The sequence below is a fragment of the Fusarium solani genome (genome assembly GCF_023522795.1).
Source record: "Fusarium solani strain SB1 chromosome Unknown bctg00000000, whole genome shotgun sequence".
Taxonomy (NCBI): Eukaryota; Fungi; Ascomycota; class Sordariomycetes; order Hypocreales; family Nectriaceae; genus Fusarium; species Fusarium solani.
The window spans coordinates 3,608,132-3,626,801 of record NW_027072157.1 but is presented as its reverse complement, the minus strand read 5'-3'; the positions used below and the strand labels follow the sequence as shown (position 1 = coordinate 3,626,801).

The window sequence follows — 18,670 nt, the reverse complement described above, 5'->3', positions numbered from 1 at the left end:
GTGAGAAGAAGAGGACACAGCTTACGATGGATTCAGCGCGGTATGGAGCCTCTCGAGCCTGCTCGATGGAGTGCTACGTAGTAAGCTCAAGATGACCAGGACCTCAAGGTGGGGGTGCAGAGAGAAAGGACCGGAACAACAATGGACCCGGCGGCGCAACAGATTTGGCGAGATGCCCCCTTCTGATTGGATGTCTCGAGTCGTCCAAAAAGAGAGACCTCATGATACGATTCGGACCACGCAATATCCGACAAAGGGACGGGACGCCTCAATGCGGGAGGGGAGAGTCCCAGTTTCACGTCGATTGCCCTCGTGGCAATTCTCATCCATCCATCCATCCATCTCATCCAATCGCTACAACTCCATTGTGTGCAATTGCCGTCCTCTGGGCAGCAGGGACCCAGAGCTCGAGGGTCCCTTGAGCTGTCATGTCATGGTTTGAGGAGCCGCCCGTGGGCCACCCCCGGACGGCCTGCGCATTGTTGGCGTGCAATATATCCGACATTCTTTTTGCTATTCCCTTTGTCTTCCTCTCTCTGATGCTCTGATACTCAACATTTCCTGTCGGCCCGGCCTCCCGCCTGCTGCTCCCATCAGTCCACCTGGCCGTCTACGTGGTTAACGCAGACCCGGACACACAAGGGCTTACAAGGGCACAAGCAGCACCAGCATCAATTTACTGCTCCACATGGATGCTCCGGCGCCGAAGTCGTCAACATTATGGACACCGACTCGTCCGTTCTGCGTTGCGAGTACCCCTGCTGTGGCAGTGCAGCCTCTCTCCCATTCGCTCCCTCACTGGCTGCCCTGCCGACCGCCCCTCCATGCGCATCCCCATCCCATCCCCATCCATGCGTGCCATCCTCAACTTGTAATCCATCTTTACCAGTGCCAACACCCGATCTCCCCCTTCACCGCAGCTCGCTCAGCTCAGCAGCGCACGCAGGCAGAAACAACCGTGCTCAACCACGCCTTCTCGCCTACGACGCTTTTCTCTCTCTCTTTTGTCTCGACTTTATTTTTTTCTCAGTGTCTGCGTGCGCGTCATGGAACTCTCACCTGAATAATTTCAACACACAATTGCTTCCTCCCCTTTTACCTCAGCTAACCGCACCCGAGGCCTCCTGCCTCTGCGGCCATGCTGCGACTGAGCTCACCATCAAGGGTCCAGTCCGTGTGTTCAAGTTATTTTCTGAGAGCTAGGTGACGACACGTGAAAATCTCGTCTCCCCTACCCCCCTTTGTACTCGTCCGCTTCAAGATAGTCAACCATGCCGCCTCGTCGCTCTCACAAAAAGTCTCGCGCGGGCTGTCGCAGGTGCAAGAATAGGAAGATCAAGGTATGGCGCCGACCCTTGGACTCATGCTTATCCCTCAAACCTCCAGTATCCATCCGGGCTCCGCTTGTTTACATCTGGGCTGACATCAAACTCTTGTGCTGAAATAGTGCGATGAAGTCCACCCGCGATGCGGCAACTGCGCCAAACATGGCGTCCCATGCGACTTCAGTAATCCCGATGTCCTTGAACAGCTCACTGCCGCGACGCCTACTGTGAGCGCTGAGAGCAGCATCGGCGCTCCAACTCCCTCGCCTTCGGCAACAATCAACGCTCCCAGGACTCCTTTGACGCGTCCACGTGCCCCCTCAAGTCCGGTCAGGGTTCCAAGGCCAAACCCTTCTCCTCCCACTTCTGTCTACTCGCAACCGTCAATAAGCTCGGCAACATCGGATCCAAATCATGGCGACAGAATGCTCGAGTTGCGCCTCATGCACCACTATACAAACGTCACGTCGAAAACCCTCCTGACCAACTCCCCTGCCGCTGAGGATATCTGGCAGCGTGCTGTGCCTCAGATGGCATTCTCCGGCAATGGCAAGACCTATCTCGCCGACGCCATTCTCTCCGTCGCTGCACTTCACCTGCGCTCCATGGCCCCTGACGACAAGTGCTTGGTGCGCGCCTCACACGCCTATTCAGCATCCTCCCTTTCCGCTTACTGCGCATCGCTGGAAGCTGGCATCACCGCCGATAATGCCGAAGCACTTTTCCTTACCGCGACTCTCATTGCCTTTCAAGCGAGTGCTTCTCGCCTCTTCATTAAGGACGACGGAGATACCGACCCCAGTGACTCGATAAGCAGATATACGCCCCCCCTTTCTTGGTTTCACGCCTTCCAAGGCGTCAAGACTGTGGTCGCAAGTTCCTGGCAGTGGATTTGCCACAGCGATATCGTCAAGGTTGTGATTGATTCTCAACCAAGTTTCCAGCTCAACCTAAATCCGCGCTCACCCGATTCTTACTTTGGACACATGCTTGAAGGGCTGGCAGACGAGCTTATGAACGAAGACCCCCGCTACGTCGCTGCTACCACTCAGGCGTACTCGCATGCTGTTAGCGTCCTCAACTGGGCTCACAAGAACTACCACGCAGCTGCTGCGCTGGCTTTTCCCGCAACAGTTTCGAGGAGATATGTCGACCTGGTGGATGCCAAGCGGCCACGCGCCCTCGCCATTCTTGCCTGCTTCTTTGCCCTTCTAAAACGAATGGACAATGTCTGGTGGCTACAAGATGTATCTCGGAGAGAGGTGATGGGCCTTGTGGGCCTGTTCGAGCCTGGTTCCAAGTGGTGGCGCCATCTCGAATGGCCCATTCGTATTGCTCTGCTTGACGGCAGCACAATACCGCAGGACATCTGGGGCACCGAGTTGGAGGAGCAGGCTCCGGATCAGTCAGGGGTGGTTGGCTCCATGGTGCAGCACATCGAGCTTTTTGCCGGGATGCTGAACCAATCACATGTGCAGCCTCCTATTCCAATCCCAGACGAGGATCTTATCGTGCCCGACTCCCCGGACTGAGGGGGTGGGCTCAGGCTCACGAGGCCAAGACAGGGGCTCTGGGGACTGAAGCTGGTCTTGAGCCCCGTCCAGCAGATCAGATCGGCAGTCTTGCAACATATTTTCTTTTAATCATGAGCGCAGCGGATACTGTTCTGGGCGGCCTATCCAGGCTTCAACTCTGGTGGGAGCCGACGGAAAATCTTCAAATTCAACGTTTTTACGACTCACGGCTATCTATTCTTTCGTTTATATACACCCGGATTATGCCCTAGATGGGGATACTGGTGCATAGGTTTGGAGTTTTATCAGAATCCTGAACGAGGGGGTGTACGGTACCTGGGTCATGGCGCTTCTTGGGATCATATCCCTCTTCGTCTGGGAACGGATACCGCCCCAGGCTGGAGTTCTAAAATCCTCCTAATCAGGTGCGGTGAAGGCGTTTTTCTGGTACGTCAGGACGAGGATGCTTCCTCTATCGAGAGAGACCTTGTGCGTTAGCATTAGGTCAACCTCGTGGAGCAAGCTGGGCTTTAAGGCTGAAAAGTCTAGGTCACAGCTCATCATCTCATCGTCCTCATCATGACCTCTACGAGCTTCCAGGCGAGTCCGAGGTCTCGCCATGGAATAGCTCTTTACTCGGGACACTGGGGCGAACATCTTTATGTATATGCCTATAGACGGAGACGGATCCCATACCCATCGTCGAGTCATGTCATATAGCACGTTACTAGACGAGATACCATGGACATAATGCATAGTACTTTTATGGGTTTGCTGGCCCTTTTTCAGCATGCTTCTAGGCTCACAAGATGAAGTATCTTGATAGCTTACTCTTGCTGCTTTATCGTACTACAATTGCCAGGCAAGGACTTGCTTTCGGCGGAACAGGCACGCAAGATATTGGGAATGTCGGACAATAGCATGTTGAATCGCCGAATGACATGATCTTTGTGTCGTCGCAGCTAGATGATAGATACAAGAGACAAGAATAGTAATGACGAGTTGTCGCTCGTGCATAATAAATCGACACGGCCTTCCTAGGTAGGACCTTTTCCCAGACGCCCAACTCCGAGCCCGCAATGCCGCACATCTATTGCTTTATCCTCTTGGCATCCTCCTCGTCCTTCTCGACCACGTCCTCTTCCTCCTTCTCCTTGCGGCTGCGCTTCAGGCCCTTCATCTTGCGAAGCTGCAGCTCGCTCAGGTCCTGCTTGCCCAGGTGCACGCGACCGATCTTGTCACCCATAGCATCGGTCGTGATGTTCTTCTTGGTGCGCTCCTCGATGCCGCGGGGCTTCTTCATGGCCTCCTTGAGCATCGACTCATCGGCCTCGCGGATACGGCCGACGCGGAAGTCCATGCGGGGACCAATCTCCTCGACCTCGACGCGCGGCAGGCGCTGGCCGCTTCGCTTGGTGCTGATGGTGTAGACACGCAGGTGGATGGCGGGCTTGGCGTCGCCTTCGCCGGTGCTCTCCTCGGCGCTGATGGAGACGATGTACTGGAGACCCTCAACGTCAATCTTGTCGCTGGGCTCGCCCTTGAAGAAGTCGATAAGCATGCTCTTTGCGAGGGTGAACTCGTTGGAGACGGGGCTCTCAAAGGCGGTGCCGGCAAACAGCAGCATGGGGCGCAGGCCGATGGCGAACTTCTTGGTCTTGAACTGAGCAATGGTGCGGAAGCTCTCGGGGTCGAGGTAGAGCTCGAGCATGTCGAGGGTCTTGTACCCAAAGGTGCGGATAAAGGTCAGGGTGTGCGGGCGCTTCTTCTGGCTGCTGCCAAAGAGGAGCAGGCTGGCGTCGTTCTTCTCCGAGAAGAACTCGAGCGACGCGGTATCGTCGAAGGGGTGGATGGCGTTCTTCTTGGTGAACTTCTTCGCCAGCGGCTGGCGCATCTGGTGCAGGTCGTTGAGGGCGTCCTGGACGATCTGCGAGCACGTTGTTCCGCGGAGGAAGAGGCACGTCTTGGGGTTCTCGTTGACCTTGGACTCGCGCTTCTCGACCGCCCGCTTGGAGCGGGCATTGCGGGGTTTGCTGGAGGAGTAAATTAGCTTGCGAGATACTCAAAAGGGTGCGATTGAGCATACACTTGGCGGAGCATCTTGAAGTGCTGTGGTGAAAGATGTCCTGCTATAACAAGGCTTTCTTGAGGAGGTTGGCTGGCTGGGACACCTCGCGAAACAGGACGAGAAAAAAATATCCTTATCGATAAGGCTGCTCCTGCTGGTGCTGCTCACCGAAGAGGAACGGTCCTTCCCAACTTCGGTGAAAGCACCCTGCACCTGCCGCTTGCCCGATTTGGGCAATACTTTCCCCCGCAGTCACGTGCGATGCCGAAGGGACCTTTGCTGATCGGCCTGCCTTTCCGAACACGGCATCCGGCGGAGCCTCGGCATTTTCCCCGCCAAACGGTGCCACCTTCTCCAGGCCCAAGACTTCGATCAACTTCGATTTGTAAACGACCCAACCTGCATCGACGTCTCCCCCTCCGCGCATATCAGGAGCATCGTCGCCAACCGTCGCCATCGATTCTTTCATCGCGTATACTTCCTCCCCGATTCGTCCGAACCACCGAAATCAATCGTACATATCGCCAGCACCATGTCGTTCCTGAGCGGTGGTGCCGAGTGCTCTTCCTCTGCGAACCCCCTCAGCCAACTTCACAAGCACACACAAAATGACAGAACCCTTCAGCAAGACCGACTCGTCGGTCGAGGCCCCGGCGGCCAATTAAATGGGTTCAGAAGCCAGAGCGCAAACGCTCCTCAAGACGAGGTATGCCCTCGAAGAAGGCCAATGGACGAATTACTAATGCACATATCCTTGGTATGATAGATGATGAATGGCTTCCTCAACCAGGGCCCCAGCCTCCAGCAAGAGTTTCCTATGCAGCCAGGTCAGATGCCGCTTGGCCCAGCCCAGAGCCACATGCGCGCCAGCTCAGCATCGCCAACATGGGCCCCCGACTTCAACGGCCAGGCCGCCATGGAATCGGCCTTCAAGCCGCCGCCTGCCGCAGCAGCGCACTTCAACACTGACGAGTTTGCCCGTTTCCAGCAGCTAAACGGACAAAGCTCTTCCTCAAGAGCGAGTCCCATGCAGAGCAACGTTCCAAATCAGATGAACCAACAACGACCCATGATGAGCGGCATGATGAACCGACCCATGGGTTATCAACCCATGTTTCAACCCATGTACCAGAACCAACAGCCTATGCATCAACAACCCCAGCAGGACGTCAAGGGCAAGGGCCGCCTTGTAGAGCTCGACGACCACAAGTGGGAGGAGCAGTTCGCCGAGATGGAGCTGCAGGACAAGGGCAAGGAGAAGGAGCAAGAGGAAGCGACCGCCGCAGAGCGGGAGCTCAATGAAATGGACAAGGGCTTGACGTCCGAAGCTAATGAGTTCGGTGACTTTGAATCCATTTGGAAAGGAATCCAAGCTGAGACCGCTGCCAATAGATCCATGGTCAACGACGAGATGTTCGACCAATTCGATACCGAGTGGAGCAACAACATGATGCCCGACTTCGAGGGCATGGGCGACTGGGGCCGCCTCGGCGATCCGGCCGTTGAGAACTACCTATTCGAGGAGGACAACTTCTTCCGCGACGAGAAGAACGCTTTCGAGGAGGGCGTGCGCATCATGAAGGAGGGCGGCAACCTCTCGCTGGCTGCTCTGGCCTTTGAAGCCGCCGTCCAGCAGAACGCCAGCCATACCGAGGCGTGGGTGTATCTAGGAACGGCCCAGGCGCAGAACGAAAAGGAGACGGCGGCAATCCGGGCGCTCGAGCATGCCCTCAAGCTCGATCCCAACAACCTGGCAGCCCTGATGGGTCTCGCAGTATCGTACACCAACGAGGGCTACGACAGCACAGCATATCGCACCCTCGAACGGTGGTTGTCAGTTAAGTATCCCAATATCCTGGACCCCAAGGACTTGCACCCCCCTGCCGAGATGGGCTTCACGGATCGACAGCAGCTACACGATAAGGTGACGAACCTCTTCATCAAGGCAGCACAGCTGAGCCCTGATGGAGAACATATGGACCCTGATGTGCAAGTCGGCCTGGGTGTCCTCTTCTATGGCGCAGAGGATTATGACAAGGCCGTTGACTGCTTCCAGTCGGCTCTCCACTCCTCGGAGCTTGGCACCTCGAACCAGCAGGAGCAGCTTCACCTCCTCTGGAACCGACTGGGTGCGACGCTCGCCAACAGTGGACGGTCCGAGGAGGCCATCGCAGCTTATCAGGAAGCACTGGCTATCGCACCCAACTTTGTGCGTGCCCGTTACAACCTGGGTGTCAGCTGTATCAACATCCACTGCCACCACGAGGCCGCCTGCCACTTCCTGGCGGCCCTGGAGATGCACAAGGCCATTGAGAAGTCTGGCCGCAGCAAGGCCTACGAGATCTTGGGCGACAACGCCGGCAACGTCGACGAGACACTCGACCGCATGTCGGCGCAGAACAGGAGCAGCACTCTGTACGATACGCTCCGCCGTGTCTTTACCCAGATGGGCCGCAGGGACCTGGCCGAGAAGACAGTTGCTGGTGTAGATCCGGACATCTTCCGACCAGAGTTTGAGTTCTGAGGCTAGAGCGGATATTTGGAATCAAAGAGGAGTGTGTCCGTGTTGAAGAGGATGTTGCTTTGGGCTAACTATTGACTTGGGATGTATTGTTGGGACTTTTGCGTGTATCGAATCAGGCTGGGATGTGACATATGAGAGACATACATGACCTTGTAGGTCATTGACGAATATATTATGCAACGCGGAGACCATTGTCTCTGGCAGCGGCACCTGTTATGGGTAACTCGATATGCTTCCCCTCGAATGTTGGTTCCGTGTCTCCATGTTGTCTCCCCTGGAAAGTTGTCTGCAAGTTTCTACATCTCCGTAATTACCTGTGGCTAGTGATTAGTTCTCGGTCAACCAGTCGGGCATCGACATGAGCGAGCCCCTCATAGCACGCCCGAGGTGACAATAAGCGTTATATGATCGAGTCAGTTGTAAATAAGCATCGACACGGAGAAGGAGTCAAACGGCTAGCGTACCCCGAAGCCTCCCGGGTAGTCTTCCACCGAGACTAAGGGACGCACCAGCTTCTTTGCTCTAGTGATTCGGGAAATGTTACCCGACGCCTGTCGCTCTCGGACGAGAGCTTAATAATGTCTGTATCACGGCTGACCGACTATGTATCGCGAGTCAGTTGCTGAGACGAGAGGCTTGCAGATTGAATCCCTGGTTCCTCGACCACAGTCAAGAGGGTGTCATGGCGCAGCGCAATTCCCTCGTTATTCCCTGCAAGCTCGGGCGGGTTCTCTGATTTCTTTCCCCTCCCCGCTAGCTAGCTGCCTTGGCAGTAAGCAGACGCAGAGTATCGCCGTCCACCTTGGGACGGCACTTGTACGCCGGGCTTGGAGGACGAGGAGCTTCCCGTAGTGGATGATCTCTTGCGCGTCTCGTCAAGGCATCCATCCTTGACCAGCCCTAGGCCCGTTTCCTGCCGCGACGTGCGCCATCGCCAGAGGGGACGCATGTCTCGCAAAAGAGGCCCATCCCATGCGGGTGCTATAGAAACTGGATGGTCTCGCGGGAAAGGGAACACTGGGCCTGAGTGCCGTGGGCTTGAGAGCACAGTACCCCTCTCTCTTCCCCCTCGGATGTGGAGTAATGGGGCTGAAGAGACGCAAGGGGTGAGGGAGACGAGGTGAGTGAAAAGCAACAAACAGGACGGAAAGCAGCTGGGAAAAGTAAAGTGAGTGAGACAACAGAGCGGAACAGCGAGGCTAGGGCTAGGCTGTGATATTCCAGCATCGTCTGAGTGAGATCACAGTCGTCTCAGGCACTCGGCCGGTTTGATTGGGCCTGACCAGACTTGCCAGAGACAATCTGGTGTACCACGGGATGGATTGCATCCTCCCAAACCAGGCTAGATGCATAATGTTGCTTTGTTGGAACGGTGAGTGCCGTCCCCATCGTCGATGCTGGTGGTGTATGGAGTACAGTACAAGGTAGGTACCGAACACATACACTCGAGAGGGTGTTTTGACGTCTCCTAGGAGTGCGCATCCGTGTCTGCTCGAAGCCATCTTCACCAGATACAGTAGGTACTGTGCAGTACTGTAACCAGGCATCTCGGCGGCATATCTAGACGCTTGAAGTTTCGATTGGGTTTGATAGACGGCGATCCCCCAACGGCCGGGTCCTCGGGTCGGCGCAAAACTTCAAAAAGTCGAACCTGACGGGCATATAGAAGAGGGATAAGAGAGAGCACCATCAAGACATCTTGACGCCATGAGGGGAACAAAGTGGGTAGAAACAGACGGCTCTCCGAGGCATGCTGGTGGAGACGGAGGGCGTTGAGCTAATCATCTTGGGGCCATGGGGGGCTTGGCTTGCTTCCCAAGTGCTTGATTGAGTGGCGGATATGATGCTGACTAGCCCATCGCGTAAACTGTCCAGGAAAGTCCGGGTAGAAAGGATACTGTGCTGCGAGCGCGATCGACATCGATGTCGTGCTGTGCCGTTGATTCATGCTCGCTCGGTGACCAGAACTGCCGCCCGTTCGTTAAGCAAGAGAAGGAAACACACACCTTCCGTGGGCGGGTATATCGAATTTATCAAGCCTGCCCTGAGATCTCTTGCTTGAGACGATATACCGTCGAGTCCTCTTGTCTCAGCGACTTGTGTCAAAGACTCGGTCCGCCTTGAGACGGTATCTGGATACTGATCCCCTTGCCCCGCGACATATCTTTGCCTTGACCAAAGCAGTCTAGAGATGCCGCCATTTCGATGAGACATCTCCACCGCAGGCTAGCTAACTGACAGCCAGCCTGCAGCGTGGTAGGTATCCCTTCAGCACAGGTAGACAGTCCATTCTTCGCCATGCCTCTTGTCTCCCAAAACCTGTCGGGCCTCGCGCCTTCATTCATCCTCTGCGGCCGTTCCATAGCATCACCGCTGGAAGATTCCATCCCGTTTCTTCAACGGACGCCAAGTCAAAGCAAGCTCGAGACCTCGCCATGGTGAAATCCTGTCGAAATCTTTCAGTACGTGCCTGCCTCGGGCTAGTCTTCAAGTTACGCCTCTTGCCTAAGCCCGGGTGAGCTTCCGAGTGCGAGTCCACTCACAGATCAGGCATCCCGAGCATCTGGATCCAAGAGACCATTCCACCCGTCACACTTAGGGAACCGTGCGTCAGTACTGTACTGTACACACACTCTACTTCGCCTTCCGTAAACGAATAGACGCGATAGTCGTTGACCAGGGTGTATTGCTTCAACAAAAAGAGAGTTTGTGTGGGTAGCCGGCTCCCCGCTGTGGATGAGGGTTGCTGAGCGAGATTGGTGGAATCCGATGTCCCCCTCTTCTGATGGAGACAAACAGGAGGTACTTTGTGCAACCATGGAAAGCTGAGCACGCCCCAGATCTCGAGTCTCTTGTCCCGCAGGATCGAGAAAGGGCCATCTGCCTGGGCGCCTGGGCTTCCAGCCATCCCGTCCTTCCCTGCCCGGTTCTGGCGAGGTTGTACCCACCACCGTGTCAGTGCGCAGCGCCAATCTGATGCTAAGGTGATGAGTAGCAAGTCCAACACATGATGAACATGGAAATAGCACGGGGGAGGACCTAGACCCGTCGACGTGCTGCCTGGATCACTACCCGAGCGGACAAATCGTTTGTTACGTTGGGAACGCAATGTATAGCCAACAACAAGCGAAGCTGTGTGTAAAAATGCAAGTTTGTGCTGCTGTTGTGCGAGTTGTCTGGTTTCACGAGCGGTGTATGCACTGTGACAGCATTGGTAGTAGTGCAACATGGTGAAGTAACACGACGCCTCAAGATATGGGACCTGCTCAGTGGGCGATCCAGAGTAGACGCGGCCAGACCCATGATTGCCAGGGCTGGCCGGTTCAACCTCGAATACCGATACAGGAATCATGGAACGAGATTAGGGAAGGCTTGGCTGGATCTGTCGCGTCTTGTTGACGGGGCGAATCTCGAAGATGGCGCCGAGCAAAGCTGCGGATTGGAGATATCCATGATAGCATAAAACGAACAACGGCTACGGACTCGACAATGCCTTGCCGGACGGTGCTTTGTCGAATCGTATCCCGGTGACAATGCGCCGCTCTGCGCTAGTTTCAGTGAAATCTCTGGTGGCTTGCCCAACAGCTCGAATCATCACTCTCCCTGACGACAGCGATTAACGAGTCATCCCTAATGCTAGTGTCTGCTGAAATCCCACATGACAAGTCGGATTTCGAGACATGAGGGCATCTTCCACTTCAGCTCATCTGACATGATGAGGGACCTGGTCGACAGAAGGGCCGAGGATTGACAAACACGGGTGCATGCCGATCACTCATGCTATGGCCAATGTATCTGTCTCGAAGGACCAGCAATGCAAAGGTGGCTGTCAACCATGGAGATAGTGGCATTTGTAACCACCCTATGAAACCTGCCCCTGGGACCTTCGTTATTGTCGTCCTCCTCAGGCTTGGTCGGCCTCGTCTGGGTTACCAAATAAGAGAAACCGCCGAGGTTGTTGCTCTTGGAAAACTGCGGGTTGCGAGTCTCACGCAGACCCCAACTTGTGGAAACCACGGCCAAAGTTTGAGGTCAGCAAAATCTAGAATAGGGCTGAGAGGCTTGTGAAGTCAAAAGGGAAGCCGATTCGATTCCTGGACCTACAAACAAGATGGCGAATTTGAGTGTCTATGAACCCAACCAGCTCGAGCGCAGGAGTTTGACTGTTGGTTTGGGAGCGTCTAGTTGAGCTTCGTGGTGTTGTCATACGGGGGTAGAAAGATCGAGTATGTACCGGAAGTTTGGACGGGATGTCTCATCTGATAGACGGGTGATTGATTGATGGGACAGCAAGGCAAGGGTGAAGATATCGCCATAAGGGGTGTGTGAGACTCGCAAGTTGGGCCAAGGCATGGCGGATAGCTGATTGCCCGAGCCAGTGGCTCAACCGATGGGTCCATCGTAGAGACAAGCCGGGAGAAGCCGTAATGGAGCCGGAGTGGGTAGCGCTGTCGGGTCATGGAGAGAAGGGGATGTTTCTCCCGCTTTTTGTGCAAGCAATGCTCATCCCACAGCGATCTAACCGCTCCTTTGGCGAGGCTCGGGTTGCACAGAGAAAACGCACGGGTGTGTGGGGGGCGGCCCATGCTGCGCTTTCAGATATATTCGGCGGGTGCTAATAACGGGAGCCGGAGGAAACTATCATGGTCAGCTTGGGATCCATGTGTAGAGTGGTCACCATACCCGCGTTTCTTGAGCACCCTCCTGTTTCGGCATGACTGCTCGAGTGAGGTTTGACTGGCTGTCACCTCATCACCACGTGGAAGGGGAATTTGTTGCTTCTCCACCGGCAGTTATGGAGGCTGAGATGCAGGGGCTCGCCGAACGATGTGCCCTCCATGCATATCAGGTTCAAAGTGTTGGAATTCGCAACAAAGTTCATTGCGCTTTGACGCAAATCGCACCGTTGCTGTACGGAAACCCATTTTCAGTTACACCCAGCCACGGGCCATCTGAAAGAGGCGCCGATCGCCGATGGGAGCGCGCTTGGGTGGTGTTAGTCGAGAGAGAGGTAATGAGGATCCCCGGGAAGAATCCCCCGTCGGGACAAGTCAGGCACATGGGTCCAAGGGTTTGGGGCCGGCGTGAAAAGCACGCGAGGGGTTTCTTGTCGTGGGATTGCTAGAAGCGCCAACTGGCACTCCATCTTCTTGACCTGTGCGAGCGAGGAGGAGGTTGGGTTGGACAGGCTTGCTGCCACCGCGTGGGCGGCACGACGACAAGGTCGCTGGAGGCTGTTGCTCTGAGTTTGCACCATGTCTCGGCACAGTTGGCTGCCATGCATGATCAGCCAGGCGGTTTGGCGTCGAAGAGAAATTCAGGGGTTGCTATGCGGATATTCTGATGAATGTTTGTTGGAAATTGTGCAAAAAGCAAGCTGCCCACGGTCGTAGGAGCGACTCTTGCCATGTTATTCTCTAGTTGATAACCAATTGGGCTATCAGCGGTAGGACGACTGACGAGATACGAGACGGGGGGGTCGAGACACTGTCTCGGCGGAAAGACAACTGAATCTCTTGCATCCTCTTTTGCTGGGGGATATTGGGGAGATGGATCTAAGTTGTGAATGGCTATTGGTACCGAGAGGAGATCTTAGATGGATGGATGTCCAGAGAATGAGATTGCGACTCAGGGGTCGCTCTTGCTATGAACGTTAAGAGAGAAATGCGCACTGTAAAACAGAGCGATATGTTTGCGCCATGTACAGTGTCAATCCGAGTTTTCGGAAAGAGATGCACATCGCACTGTGCAGGTGCTCCTTCTCGCCCACAATCAGTTCGACCTCGTGCTTGTCGGCCGATCTCATCAATCGCCAGACCGTTTTTCTGTTTGAGTGTTTTCTTTTTCCGAATTGTTTGCTTTGGCCTGGCCTGGCCCTGTTTCCTTTCTTTTCTTGTCCCTCTGCTTCCTCTGGCCACCTCAGCACACCCACATCAAGCCTTGAAGGGTATCCTTGTCACCGAGACGGCTTGGCCCATCCAGATTGACGCCCTCCCTGGTCGTGCCGGTCACCAGGGCGGCTAGATCTTTTGCGTGCGCTTCCTCCATCCGCGTCCGCGCACGTGTCGGGGAGCAGGAAAAAGTCAAAGGTGACCGACGCTGGGTTGACGCAAGCAGCAAAGATTGACCAAGACTGAAGCCTGCACAGGCATAGTCTCCCTTGCACAACCTACATAGTGCTGTTTCAAGCTAATAGTGGGCAGCAGCTGAATAGATGGCTTTGGCAAGAAATCAGGTACGACACCACGCTGCGAGCGACAAGCGTACGGCGACAGCCATCCTGAGGTATCCTTCAGGTATCGAGTACCTCGGCGCTGCCACATGGCAGCTCACGAACACCGCGCGGCAGCTGTACCTTTGCACATGCCAACGACATCTTACATGAGATGAGGGCGGGATGGAGACAGTACGTACTCTGCAGGCAAACGAAGGAACCAATTGCTTCGCGGCGCTATCCTCTCGACAAGATGCGCCTCACGTGGCGGCGGAAGATCGCGCATGTGGTGCTGGGTTGTTTAGTCGCTCCGCCCATCGCTCATCAAACAACGGGGTCGAGCCCAAGCGAAGGTTCCAGCTGGGGTGCGCCGGGGGAAAAGACTGGGGGTGAGACGGAAGGAGGAACAAAGCTTCACCAAACGAGCCAGTCCGGTACAAGACAAAGGGCATGGGCCCCTAGACAATTCTTGGACCTCGCGGCATGGACCTCCAAGTCCATGCTTTTTGATGGGGCCATGGATGCGCTAGTTGACGACGCACGAGGTGCCCCGGCTCGGTGCAAGCCACACACCCACACGTTTTCCAGTCCCGTTTCTTGGGCTGACGAGCATCTCAGCATTGCACAGCGCACCCTGGAAATCGTCCACGCAGTGCAAACAGACAGCACACACGAACTTCCCGAGGTCTAGGGATCCTAGCTTGCTCAACCACAAGCTCCAGCAACCCGCAGGCACTGGCCTCGTGGTGGCCCGACAGGATGTTGCCAGTTGCTGGGAACATGGGCTTTGAAGAGTTTTCTCTTCCTGTTGTCATGTCCTTCGATTTGCTGAATCTTGCTTTGAACGTCGCCCATCGTCCCATCCCTAAAGGTGACCGCGTTGGAATGGACCCTGTCTATTCCTCAGCGGCAACATGTCGGCAACAAGAACGTGCTTCGTCTTGACCATCTGTACTGTACCGGGCCTTTGGCGACGACGGTCGAAAGGTGGCATGTGGGTGACGGCATCCCGCGTGGTAGGTAGTTTGGCAGGCCATTAGTGAACTGCCTACTGTACTGTGATGCCTTTAACTGGGCGGCTATCTAGATACTGACGTACAGGCAAGACAAGAATGGCCACGCCCAGAGGGATCGTGTTGCCATCCTTGCGGTTTCGATGAACAACCACCTTCGAGATTGTCCCATGTCAAGGGAATAACTTCACTCTGCAAGATGTAGGTGACAAGTGGCTCGTAGCTAGCTGGCTTGCTTACTGCAGGCGGTATTGCACAGACATCATTGAGCCTGCTCCTCGGTCCGTTGCATGCAAACAATTGCAGGTTTCCCCTCTTTCGCAGAGGTTCCCATCTGAGCGGCTGGACGAAGGGAATAACAACAGGGTCTGAGCTGCATCTTTTCACTAATGTATCCCGCCATGTCCTCCGACCGGGACTGCCATATGTCTCTCAGTGCAGCGTTTCGGAGATTCAGCCTTGGCATTGAGATGGGCATGATGCCAGAACCCGCCCATCGCCACTCTTCCTGGGTCGGGCATCGTCGTCCGAGGAAGCGACCTTGGCCGGAAGCAGAGGTCAGCTGCGTATCGCACTGTACAGTACCTGAGGCTGGCTGAGGTCAGAGGAGGCCAATACGGCGCCTTGATGGTGCCCTCTTCCGTCTTCTGCCCGGTGGAAGCGCCTCCACGATTTGCATCCAATGCTCTCCGCACCTCCACGTCTTGAAGGCCGTGGCAGAACAAGGTTTTCGGGGGGAGCCAGAGGGGAATGAACAAGGGCTCCACGGGTGGAGGGTGGCTTCACAGACCGTGGGACCGCACGCCCCAGCAGTCCATCAGTCGCTGAGGCTGGCGACACTCCCAAGAATAGCGTGCTGCCGGTCGGGGGTATTGAGTCGTGGCCGGGTACTTTGACACATGGAGCGATATCCCTGTGGGGGCTACGAGGAAGACAGGTACACGATACGGGCCGAGTCCCTCATGGCTGCGTTTCAGGGCTGCATTGGACCGCCGTTCAGGGCACTTGGTCGCCCGTGTGAGCCCTCAGATGCGCCTATCCTTGGACTCGCGCCGAGTCTCGGGTACTGCAGACGGGGGTATTTTAGCTGAAGGTTTCTCGCGCCAGTAGCGGTTGCTTGTCGACCCCAGGTACTTGTGGCTGCGAGTCCACGCGCGCGGACCACGCATTCGAGTGCACCATGACCAGCAGGGACCGCCCCCCGGGCACGGCATGGGCGGGAACCTGAAGTGATGCTGTACTTGGCCACGCTATCACAGGTACCTCGAGTACTGGGCACAGGGGGTACACATTGAGCACAGCACAGCACAGCGCAGCGAGGCACTTCACCTCACCTTACCTGCCGCACTTGCTGGAGAGGAGATGGACGGGGCGCCCAGTTGCTGAGGACAGAGTCCACTGGGGAGTCTAGCTGACCGCGGCCGCCCGCTGCACAGGCCCTAGCTCCCCTGCGGCTTCCACTGGGGTTTTGGTATCGCGCACTGGCAGCCAGCGCAGGTCGTTTGCTGTGCGCTCAAAGGATGGGACATTAACGATACCGCCATGGTCGCTGCTCTCAGGTACCACACGCATGTCTCTCCCGAGTCTCTCTGTCATTCATCAGTCCCGTCCTGTCCTGTCCTGCCCATCCTCGATCCATCCCATCCCATCCCTCCCCATCTCTTCTCTCTGCGGGTGGCCCAAGACCAAGCAAGACCCCTCCCAACCACTCGCTCACTCGCGCACTCTCCCTCTCTCTAGGTGGCTCTTTTCTCACGTTCTCCCACAAGTCACACCCACACCCATGCTCAAGTCCTTCTCCTCCTCCTCCCCTTCCTCGCCCGCCTCCGTCACCTTCACTAGGGTCCGTCTCGTGTGCAATTTTCCTTTTCCTTTCTTCACAATCCGCCATTACTACCACGCATCCTTTCGCCGGCTGCTGTCACCATCATCGTATTTCGACCCTGTCCTGGGGCTCTTGCGCTGATACGCCTGGCTCTCATCTTAAATCACCGCCCTGTCGCGCTCCTCTCCCCGAATACCAGTTCTCAGCTCTCGACAATCGCCTCGCTGCACCGCCGCTACCTACTCGCCTCCTCCGTACGGCCTCGGTCTCGCCGTGGCTGCGACGAACCGATCCCCCCATTTTATTCAGGAGACAACCCTTGGCTTTTCTGGCGACCGGATTGACCCTGTCCTCCACGCGACCCGTCTGAGTATCGCCCTGCCGTATTCATTCCAAGCTGGCGTTGGCCTTGTTATTCCCGTCCTCAATCTTGGCCAGCCATGGATGCCCATAGCCAGCAACGCGCACCGGCTCCCAAGTCAGCTGGACTCACCAACATCCTTAACAGCGAGCACGCATCAGCTTCCGCTCCTAACGGCCCTCCGCATATGCGAGATTCGGGCTTCTACTCGAATGCAGACGCCTCCAGTAAGCGTACGCTGCTCGTCGTTGTTTGCGCCAATGGCCCAGCTCCTTTACTGACCCGACTCGTCTAGACACATCTGCAGCCTCCTTCAACGTCAACGGCCTGAGCCCAAGCGGCTCTGGCTATCAATCGTCATCGCAAGACAAAACCCCGTCGCCGATCGCCTCCAACATGGTTCCTCATGCGCTCGTATCGCCCTCGACGACCAACATGAGCGTCGCTGCCATGGTATCCCCCAGCACACCTGGCAACCTCGATCCGCGTCGGGACCGGCCCACCTCGATCGAGTCCAACGGAACTGGCCCTGTGATGGGCGAGACGCTGGCTCCGGGAATGAGTGGTCTGCGGCGGGAGAGCGTGGATAGCCGCATTAACCAAGGCTTCAGTGACATGCGACTTGGCAATTCGCCCTATACATCCAACAACCCTTCGACTACATCCATCCAGAATACCCTTCACACGCAGCGGAACCCGCATCACCTTTCCGTTCATCGCATCTCAAACGGTTACCAGCCCAGCGCAGAGCGAAACCCCGAGCCCAAGACGATCAAGACTGCACCCGCGATTACTGGTCCCGCGACAGGGCACATCGCCCGAGCGGCAGAGCCTACCAAAGGTCAAGCCTGGGCTTTCCCAGAGGAAGAAATCCAACGTGTCGGCGCTCCCCCGTACAATGATTCAAGGCGTAGCAGCATCACCGAGTCGGTCGCCAGCAGCCAATTCACGACCGAGTCGCGCCTACCGCCCGGCCAGCGACGATTGAATGAGGGCGAGTTCTCACGCATGTCCAACGCCTCGGATTTCCTGCCAGTCCACCACCACTCGATGCAGCACAAGCAACTGAGCGATCTCCAAGCAGAGGAAGGCAATGGACCCACCGGCTCCCAGCCCTACAGCAGAACCCCTGAGCTCAGAGTCAGCCACAAGCTGGCAGAACGAAAGAGGAGGACGGAAATGAAGGAGCTGTTCGATCAGCTCCGGGATCTAATGCCACAGGAGCGCGGCTCCAAAGCATCCAAGTGGGAAATCTTGACAAAGGGTGAGTATCTTGTCTGCCGGCTTTCAGGGAAGGCGTGCTAATACCGAGACAGCCATCGCCGAACACCAGAGACTCAACGATCACAACCGACTTTTGCAGTCGCACTACAACACAGCAATGGCAGACAACGAGATTCTACGTCGAGAACTCAACGCTCTGCGGATGGAGGGAGTGCAGCTACGGGGAGATATCAACTCATCCTCGGGTCACCCTCCTCCACCTCCGCCGGCGGCACCTCACTCTGGACCATACCCTTCTGACCCCTACGCCGGTTCGACACGGCCGGAGCTGCCGCCTATCCGTTCGCTCAACAACGGACCAGACTCGATGACGGGCGTTCAGTACGATACCCCCCGTGTCAACGGTTACCGCCAGGAGAGGTACTGAGCCAAGTGACTGCACTGCACTTGGCTGATAAACCACCCATGTCGACACACGATGTGCACCATTTTATTTTGTCAGCCACTTAACGAATGAATGACGGTGAAAAAGTTATGATACTTGGGCACCAGATACCCACGCGAGATGCGGCACAGGGATCCATCGCTGGACTCGGTCACAA

The 18,670-nt window shown here is 56.0% G+C and overlaps 6 protein-coding genes across 6 annotated transcripts; 4 read left to right on the top strand and 2 right to left on the bottom strand.

The window, feature by feature from the left end:
* Nucleotides 1-1,271: 1,271 nt before the first annotated feature.
* MRS44_001156 (uncharacterized protein) lies at nucleotides 1,272-2,857 on the top strand (the record flags this gene model as incomplete). The annotated part of the gene is made up of 2 exons (XM_046270475.1): nucleotides 1,272-1,340; nucleotides 1,448-2,857. 2 exons carry the CDS (start codon nucleotides 1,272-1,274, stop codon nucleotides 2,855-2,857), a joined length of 1,479 nt encoding a protein of 492 aa, XP_046139059.1.
* A 1,072-nt stretch (nucleotides 2,858-3,929) lies between these two features.
* MRS44_001155 (uncharacterized protein) lies at nucleotides 3,930-4,939 on the bottom strand (the record flags this gene model as incomplete). The annotated part of the gene is made up of 2 exons (XM_046273474.1): nucleotides 3,930-4,872; nucleotides 4,926-4,939. 2 exons carry the CDS (start codon nucleotides 4,937-4,939, stop codon nucleotides 3,930-3,932), a joined length of 957 nt encoding a protein of 318 aa, XP_046139058.1.
* A 101-nt stretch (nucleotides 4,940-5,040) lies between these two features.
* Nucleotides 5,041-5,376, bottom strand: MRS44_001154 (uncharacterized protein; the record flags this gene model as incomplete). Its single annotated transcript, XM_065623578.1, has 1 exon — nucleotides 5,041-5,376. The coding sequence occupies one exon, from the start codon at nucleotides 5,374-5,376 to the stop codon at nucleotides 5,041-5,043; it is 336 nt and encodes a 111-aa protein (XP_065480019.1).
* Nucleotides 5,377-5,439: 63 nt separating this feature from the next.
* On the top strand, nucleotides 5,440-7,431 carry MRS44_001153 (uncharacterized protein; the record flags this gene model as incomplete). The annotated part of the gene is made up of 2 exons (XM_046280713.2): nucleotides 5,440-5,613; nucleotides 5,674-7,431. 2 exons carry the CDS (start codon nucleotides 5,440-5,442, stop codon nucleotides 7,429-7,431), a joined length of 1,932 nt encoding a protein of 643 aa, XP_046139057.2.
* A 6,467-nt stretch (nucleotides 7,432-13,898) lies between these two features.
* MRS44_001152 (uncharacterized protein) lies at nucleotides 13,899-14,336 on the top strand (the record flags this gene model as incomplete). Its single annotated transcript, XM_065623577.1, has 1 exon — nucleotides 13,899-14,336. The coding sequence occupies one exon, from the start codon at nucleotides 13,899-13,901 to the stop codon at nucleotides 14,334-14,336; it is 438 nt and encodes a 145-aa protein (XP_065480018.1).
* A 2,587-nt stretch (nucleotides 14,337-16,923) lies between these two features.
* On the top strand, nucleotides 16,924-18,495 carry MRS44_001151 (uncharacterized protein; the record flags this gene model as incomplete). Its single annotated transcript, XM_065623576.1, has 3 exons — nucleotides 16,924-17,071; nucleotides 17,140-18,108; nucleotides 18,161-18,495. The coding sequence occupies 3 exons, from the start codon at nucleotides 16,924-16,926 to the stop codon at nucleotides 18,493-18,495; spliced, it is 1,452 nt and encodes a 483-aa protein (XP_065480017.1).
* Between the last annotated feature and the right edge of the window lie 175 nt (nucleotides 18,496-18,670).